The sequence below is a fragment of the Piliocolobus tephrosceles genome, chromosome 9 (genome assembly GCF_002776525.5).
Source record: "Piliocolobus tephrosceles isolate RC106 chromosome 9, ASM277652v3, whole genome shotgun sequence".
Classification (NCBI taxonomy): domain Eukaryota; kingdom Metazoa; phylum Chordata; class Mammalia; order Primates; family Cercopithecidae; genus Piliocolobus; species Piliocolobus tephrosceles.
The window spans coordinates 46031068-46039543 of record NC_045442.1 but is presented as its reverse complement, the minus strand read 5'-3'; the positions used below and the strand labels follow the sequence as shown (position 1 = coordinate 46039543).

The following is an 8476-nucleotide window of genomic DNA, read 5'->3' as shown; positions in this document are numbered from 1 at the left end:
CTCAGTTGCCTCGTTTGTAAAATGGGGAGTTAGTAGGACTTGCTGCCTGGGGTCGGGGCAGAATGGAGAGGGCCCATGAGAATTACGGCAGAGCTCAGCGGAGTGCATTGTAAGGATCCATGAATGTGGGCCTTCGTTTTTAGTACTGCATATGAGGATCCTGCTAACAAACCTGGCGGCTTCAAGCATCCTTGCCCTTAACCAAATAAGCTCTTAGGTCCTAGACGCAGGACGACTTCCTTGAAGAGGCGCGGGAGGCTGGTGAGGGGAGTGGAGGACGCTCTGGGACCCTCCGGGGGTGCGGCGGGCAGGGTGAACTTGACCCCGGGCCGCGCGCCGGGCGTGCCATCTGCCGCTCCGCTGCAAGGTCTCGCTGGGGACCAGGGCTGGCGGAGCGCGCGCCCGCGAGTAGGGGCCGGGCCGGGGACCGCGCCCAGGCGGCGGCGGCCGGGTCCCCGAGGTTGAGCGCGGCTTGCGGAACCGACGGGGCGGAGAGGAGCGTGGCGGGAGGAGGAGTAGGAGAAGGGGGCTGGTCAAGGGAAGTGCGACGTGTCTGCGGAGCCTTTTTATACCTCCTTCCCGGGAGTCCGGCAGCCGCCGCTGCCGTCGCCGTCCCTGCGTCCTTCGGTCTCTGCTCCCGGGACCCGGGCTCCGCCGCAGCCAACCAGCATGTCGGGGATCAAGAAGCAAAAGACGGTAGGCTTCCAGGCGCCGGCTTCCCTCCCCGCCACCGCGCTGCACGCGCCGACCCCCACCCTTCAATCCTCCGGCACTTGGGTCCCACCCTGCCCGGGAGGGGGCGTCTGGAGGAGGACGAGGAGGAGGAGGAAGAGGAGGGCACGGAGGGAAGCAGGAGAAAGAGGCTCTGTGTGGAATTCCCGGGGCAGCCCTCGCCCCGCAGCCTCTCTCCACCCTGCTGCTCTGGCAGTCTGCGCTCCTTGGGGTCGCCACGCCCGCCAGAGACCTCCCGAGCTTCTCGAGTGGGTCCGGATCCAGATCCAGGACCAGGGACAGGAAATCCCCTTTCTTTCCCAGGACCTCTTCCAGACCCGCCTTTTCTTCTGTAGGGTCTCGGAGCAGATCGAGCTGACTCCCCTTCTGCCAGGTCTGGTCGCTGGGGTTTTGTCTATGGGAACTTCCTTGGAGTGGACTTTAATGACGGACTTTCACAGAGGAAACTGCAATTATCGAGGCAAACTGGAAGAAATAGCATTTCTACGCTGGCGGGATTTAGTCCTCTAGCTTGATTTCGGCATCAGGTGGCATCTCGAGTTCAGTAATGAGGGGTGAGGGTGCCCCTCGGTTTGGTGGAGTAAGATGAGGGGACTGTGTTGAGGAGGCAGTTTTACCCAGAATTAATAATACGAGCTGTCCTCTTTTAATGGGCAATATGAGGGCGTGTCAAAGAGAAAAGTTTCTTTCCCAGCAACATGGGCACCTATAAATTTTGCATTCTTAAAAATGGCAGCAGTTCTATTTGTCAATTACACCCCAATAAAGCTGAAAAAATAAAACGGGAGCAGTAATCATAGACTCATAGAGTTGGATGGCGCCTTCTAGACAGCATTGGGGCCACGTCAGATGTGGTCAGCAAGCCTTGATAAAATCTCACTCAGCAGTCTGGCCGCTGAACATTCTATCTTCAGCCACCATCCTGCAAGCCTCAGGTGATTGTACTGGTTACTGAATGGGCTGACCTCTCTCTAGTAAGTAGACTTGCAACGGACACATAGTAGGTGCCCGATAAATGTTTATTCTTATATAATGTGTATTACCGAAATATCTTTGAGGTGTATTTGTGGTGGGCCGGGGAGAGGTTTAAAAAAAAAACAAAATATAAAGCCAAGAAGTGGGGAAGGAGTGTGGAGGGGCCATGCAGGGCTGGAAAGGTCACTTGAGCAGCAAGAGAACAGGGTGGGGGCTCTGTGGCTTCCAGGGACCATACTGGACCAGCAAGAGGGTCCAGGGTGTAGGTGACATCAATTTGGGAAGGGACATTCATCAAAATCCAGCTGCCTTTCTCAGGAATAATTTTTAAGTGGGGGACTCTCATATTATTTAAAATAATAAATGAAAATCACTTGTATTTTATTCCTATTTAATGTGATTAATTTCTGTAAAATCCTAAATAGTGTCTTCTAAATGGCAAGCCTCTGTGCCTCTAGCTTTTTATATCAGTGGGGTTATAATTCCCACTTTCCTGCTTGCATCAAGAATTCCTTCTCAGTTGTGATTGGGGGGCTTTGTCAAGCATTAGAAAGGGACGACGTGGTCTCTCCTGTTGATGCCTCCAGTTGGCAGGAGCCCAGGAAGAGGAGGGTTTGAGAACAGGGTCATTACAAATCAATTGTGGGGGTTCTGCACAGTCAGAAGCAGTGAGAAATTTGAGGGCCAGAGGGTTCAGTTTTTGTATTTACACATTCTGAACTTTCTGTTTTTTGTTGGGTGGCTGTATGTGTGTATCTGTTTTATACAGCATTAAATTAACTCCTGAAACAGCTAACTGAAATGGAACTTTTATGAATTTTGATTTAGTCTAACGCAGTTATAACCCAGGTACCAACCCAAGTTCCCAAAAAGGCTAGATAGGTACTGTCAGTACTATTTACAGCAAGCCAGCTGTAAATGCATGTGGAATCTCTCAAGCTTTGAATGTTCATTCAAAATGTGTTTTGAAACCTTGCAGGCCAAAGCAAAATCTGTCCACTTGTGTGACCTCTGAACTAATCAATTATTTGATAAGTAAGTATTGCTGACCTCACAAGCTAGCCTGGGAGTGAGACTGAGCTGATCTTTTATGGTCTTATAGGAATCATCACATTGTTTACTTCACTGTCAACAGAGGACAGTTAATTCACACAGCAGCCACTACAGTAACTTCAAATATTTGTTGAGCACCTACTGTGTGCCAGATAGTATACTGGGTGGGGTAGAGGGAAAAGGAGATACCTTTTTTCCAGGTTTTTTTGGCCACGCTCTCTGGATGAATATTGCCTTTCAGTTCAGACCACTCTAGGAAGAGTAGATAGTTTTGGTTTAAATGAAAGAGTGTAGGATGATTTTTTCATAAGCTTTAGAAAAAATAAATGAAGTGTTCTTTTATAAAGGAAGGTAGCACATTCCTTCTGTGCTATGCGTCTTTACCATGGAAACCAAAGAAACAGCTACCAGTCACATTCATCCCTTCATCCCTTCCACCCCTCACTTACCTCCAACCCTGGCTACCCTCCCACCCCGACTCCCTATGCGCACACTCAGACACCCAGGAGAGGGAAAGGGACAGACTGCCTCTAGGGCACTGAAAAAAAGGGAAGGCAAAGGCCTGGGCCTTTCCTCTTACATCATTTCCTGGATTAACATTTTTCAAGGCCCACAGACAGTGCTGTTATGTTCTGGAGACACCCAATCTGAAAACATTGACTGAGATATTAAGTTATTTACGAAGGATCAAATAAGACAACGATTGGAAGAGTGAAAAGATACTGAAAACCACAGCACTCTCTATAGATGTAAGGGATTATCAACCTTTTCCTTATTTATTTTCTTTCTTTTTTTTTTGTTTTTTGAGACAGAGTCTCACTCTGTCACCCAGGCTGGAGTGCAGTAGCCTGGCATGATCTCAGCTCACTGCAACCTCCGCCTCCCAGGTTCAAGTCATTCTCTTGCCCCAGCCTCCCAAGTAGCTGGGATTATAGGCACTGCCATCATGCCCTGCTGATTACCTTTTCCTTATAATCAGAACTGTGTACAGTATAACATTATTTTTCTAGAAGTAGCTACTTTTTTTTTTTTTTTTTTTGAGATGGAGTCTTACTCTGTCACCCAGGCTGGGGTGCAGAGGAGCGATTTTGGCTCACTGCAACCTCCGCCTCCCAGGTTCAAGCAATTCTCCTGCCTCAGCCTCCTGGGTAGCTGGCACTACTGGTGTGTACCACCACGTCCAGGTAATTTTTGTATTTTTAGTAGAGACGGGGTTTTGCGACATTAGTCAGGCTAGCATCGAACTCCTGACCTCAGGTGATTCACCCACCTTGACCTTCCAAAGTGCTGGGATTGCAGGCTTGAGCCACTGTACCCAGCCGGAAGTAATTACTTTTAAAACTATATGAAGACACTACCTAAGATAAGACATGAATTTCTAGATGAGTAACCACTGGAGGGAGGGAGAAACAAGCATTTCCTAGAGGCCAGACACTCAGACATACTGGATTTCATCTCATCCCCACAGTAGTTCTCATCTCAGGAAACAGCTTTGTCTTTAGGGGAGGAGAAATACCAGGGGCAGGGCGCTATTGAAATTCGGGTCTGTCCAGCATCAAAACTCACCCTCTTGCCCCACCCCCGTACTTCTGTTTCAGGATGTAACTTCTCTGGCCTAAAGTTTTCTCATCTGTAAAATGTGGGTAATAATAAATTAAGGCTTACAATTGTCGTGAAAAGTAAATAACTCCTAAAAATTGTCTTACACAGTGCCAGACCCAGAGTTAGTGCTTCATATGCAGTAGCTATCTCATTTGTATTAAACTATACTGTCATGGTTTGGCATACATAAAAAGAAAAAAAAGCACACATCATACTGTTTTGAAGGCTCAGTAAATGACAGCAGCCAGAGTACTTTTGTTTTGTTTTGAGACAGGCTGGAGTACAGTGGTGCTATAATGGGTCACTGCAGTCTCGACCTCCTGGGCTCAAGTGATCCTCCTGCCTCAGCCTCCCAAGTACCTGGTACTATAGGTGCACACCATCATGCCTGGCTAACTTTTAAAGTTTTTGTTGTTGTTGTTGTTTGGTAGAGATGAGGTCTCAGTATGTTGCTCTGGCCAGTCTTGAACTCCTGAGCTGAAGAGATCCTCCTGCCTTGGCCTCCCAAAGTATTAGGATTGCAGGCTTGAGCCACTGTGCTTGGCCAGCCAGAATATTTAATAAGGAAAAACAAATGCAGAAATATAGAGGTGACAATTTGAATTCTTATTGTGATAAGCTGGATAGAAGACACTGGTTGATGATTAGTGTAGAGGTACCAGAGTATCAGTGAGTTTTTGCCAACAACTTTGGCCAAGAAAGATAATCCATGAGTAAAGTAAATATTGGACTAACTTCTCTTCACCCTTCCTGTACCTTCAACTATTCCTACATGTGCCTTAAAATTAATGTTTCCCAATTCATGCCATCACCATTTATGAGATCATCTGTTTGGACTTTGGTGCAGTTAAAAGATAAATGTGGTTAACTCAGTTATATGTCTCTTTGAGATGATTGTCTTTTATCACTTTTCTCTTGATGCATATGACTCTGTGGTTTGCTGAGGGGATAATTAGGCTTAGCTCTAATATGGAACCTTTAGGGAATTAGGTATCAATGATGTCAATCTCAGTCCTAGGAGATTTCTGTTTATTTCAAAATCTATCACTAAATAGTAAGGGGCACTCATTAGTCTTTGTGTTTGGAAGTCTTAGGAAAATGCAGAAACTAAAGGTAAATAAACATAAATATAACACCAGCTCAACTGGTCTTTTAGCCCCTAGGTGATTTGTTCATATGACGCTTGAAACAGCTTATATGCCCAGCACCTGACATTGATCCTGGCACAGATTGGGTGTTCAATATTCATTGAATAAATGAATGAGTAAATGGCTAGAGAATTCATTAGAGGATGTATTTGCCCTTAGGATCTATATTTTTTCCTAGATTCCTCACTCTCCCCTCTTCTCTTTGTGTGCTTGGTCATTTTTGACTGGGTATTTGTCATTACTGCTGAAAAATTACTGGCAGAGATTCTTTCAGGCCTAGGATGAATGACTTTGTTTTCAGAGAGGATTTGCTTTTGTTTCTGCCAGGTGTCTGGCCCCACTCCTAGCCTAGGACTACTTTACCTTGAATTTACTACTTTTTAAAGACTTAGGTGATACGAATTTCGATTGCTATTTTGTACATGAGGGCCAGATTGTGAATACAACTTCCCAGGGACCACCCTCCCCTTTTATACTCACTTTCTATGCCAAGACAATTGTCCTTGCGGTCTCTCTGGGTGGGAGGTAGCTTTATTCTGGTTCACTCTTATTTTTAGAGTGTGGTGTTTAGAAGCCCAGCTTAGATTGAGGAAAACCTGTTTTTCTTTTCACCTGAGTGGGTTCTGGGCTTTAATTTCTGATCCACCTCTCTCAGTGAAGCTGTCAAAATCAGTTCATATATGCTTCTCTCAGCAAATATACCCTTATAAGGTAAAAGTGCCTCTCTGCTTACTTATCTCTTTGAGTTGTTGCTTTCTTCCAGATTTTGGCCTCATAGTTTCTTCCTATTTTGTCAGCTATTTGTTTTTTTAATTTTTAATGTTTGTTGTTGTTGTTGTTTTGTTTTTGTTTTTGTTTTTTAGATAGAGTCCTGCTCTGTCACCCAGGCTCAAGTGCTGTGGTGTGATCTTGGCTCATTGCAACCTCCACCTCCCGAGTTCAAGCGATTCTCATGTCTCAGCCTCCCTAGTAGCTGGGATTACAGGTGTGCACACCACACCCAGCTAATTTTTGTATTTTTAGTTGAGACAGGGTTTTACCATGTTGACCAGGCTCGAACTCCTGACCTCAAGTGATCCGTCTGCCTTGGCCTCCCAAAGTGCTGGGATTACAGGCATGAGCCACCATGCTTGTCCTGTTGTTTTAAATTAGATTATTCTATGTTATTACTAGCATTTGTAGTTATTTTCAGTGGAAGCATCAATCTGAATAACCTACCCATCACTCTGGAAACAGAAACCTCTACCCTTTCTAGATTCTTATGAATCATTAACATCTCCTATCATACCTTACCAGACCTGTGCCACTCTCATAAAAGGAGTACTTTATGAATATGAACTCCAATCAAATAGCTAGTCAAAAATCTTTGATTTAATCCCTTTTCCCTAGGATGTGCTACAGCGTGGAGTGGGGAGTGCTCACCTTATCTTGGTGGTCTCTGCCTATGCAGACATCCTTAGAGATGTGCATTGTCATGTCCAATCCTTAGTGTTGGTCTAATTCAAGTGCATTCTTATCTAAAAGGCCCCTTCAGTTTCAACAACTCTCCTTCTTTCATGCTCTCCTGGGTACCCTGAGGTTGTTTTGTTGCTCCAGCACAACTCTGAGGTCGTGGGGGATGAATTTGGTGGGACTAGTTAAGGTCCTTGACATGTCCCCACTACTCCCAGGAGTGTGGGAACTAGGTTCCTATTTTGCTGTGACCATGCGGGGACTTGGAGAAACTCTGGGGGCCTGCTGAATCCCACCCTCTTTTCCTCTGAGATCAGAAGCACATCCAATGCCCTCTCCTTTCAGAGTCCCCAGGGCTATTTGGCCTCCCTCTTCCCAAAGCTCAGCACCAGGGGCAGGATACTACTCCCTGTTTCAGACTCAGACGGGTACCCAAGCTTGCTTTGCTTCTATTTCAATAAAGATTAAAGCTTTCCAGAAAGGTTAATTGGTTTATCATAAGCATTGGATTTGTTATAAATTTTGTCTTCTTGTTCCTTTTTCCTGTCTTTTTGATCACCACATTTTTGAAAAATTTAGAATAAATTGGCTGGGTGTGGTGGCTCATGCCTGTAATCCTAGCACTTTGAGAGGCTGAGGCAGGCGGATCACTTGAGCGAAGGAGTTTGAGACCAGCCTGGGCAACGTGGCAAAACCTCGTCTCTACAAAAATGCAAAAAATTAGCCAAGCGTTGGTGGCGCAGGCCTGGAATCCCAGCTACCCAGGAGGCTGAGGGGGGATCACCTGAGTACTAGAGGTCAAGACTGCAGTCAGCCATGATCATGCCACTACACTGTAGCCTGGGTGACAGAGTGAGACTCTGTCTCAAAAAAACCTCAACAAAACAAACAAACAAACCAGCAATAAATTGGTGCACAAGATGAAAATGTTTTTTCTCTGTGCAAAAGAGTCACTGTATTAAAACTTGAAATATAACTTGCCTCTGATGACACGTGCTGTATAAAATAGGTTCCATCAGTTGACTGATGTGACTTCCTTTAAAATCTTATCAGCATCCCTTTCTGCATTTCAAATTTACCAGTGAAGTTGATTTTGCTATAATTGTTATCGTGCAAGCATGACTGTAATATAAGCATGACAAACTCAATCTGTGTAGCATCAAATATTAACTTTTGGCAATAAAAGCATATAGCCTGTGACAATAAAGATTTTTGAAAACAGTTACATAAATATGTCAAATGCTGCATCATTAATAGTGATAATTTCTCTGCTAGTCAATAGTTGATTTAAATGTCTAGTTAACACCTGCTTTATGTTTTATTATTGATTTATTATGAAAAGTATTGATTTTTATCCACCAAGCATCTACATCCAGTCTCATACCACAATTACTTTTTAAAAAAAATTTGATGTTGGGTGTGTGCTTTTAAAGTCATTTGTAGACTTTATGGATTTAAACCACCTAGAAGAAAATCTGAGATTTTATCCCTATACATTATTCATCTATGCCCTC

General features: G+C 44.9%; 1 protein-coding gene across 1 annotated transcript in view; it reads left to right on the top strand.

The window, feature by feature from the left end:
* Positions 1-443: 443 nt before the first annotated feature.
* The window catches only part of PAPSS2 (3'-phosphoadenosine 5'-phosphosulfate synthase 2), an 89026-nt gene continuing 80993 nt past the window's right edge, over positions 444-8476 (top strand). The window contains exon 1 of the mRNA XM_023225170.2: positions 444-696. Within this exon, the coding sequence (XP_023080938.1) occupies positions 670-696 (27 nt within the window). The 5' untranslated portion in view covers positions 444-669. The remainder of the gene's footprint in view (positions 697-8476) is intronic.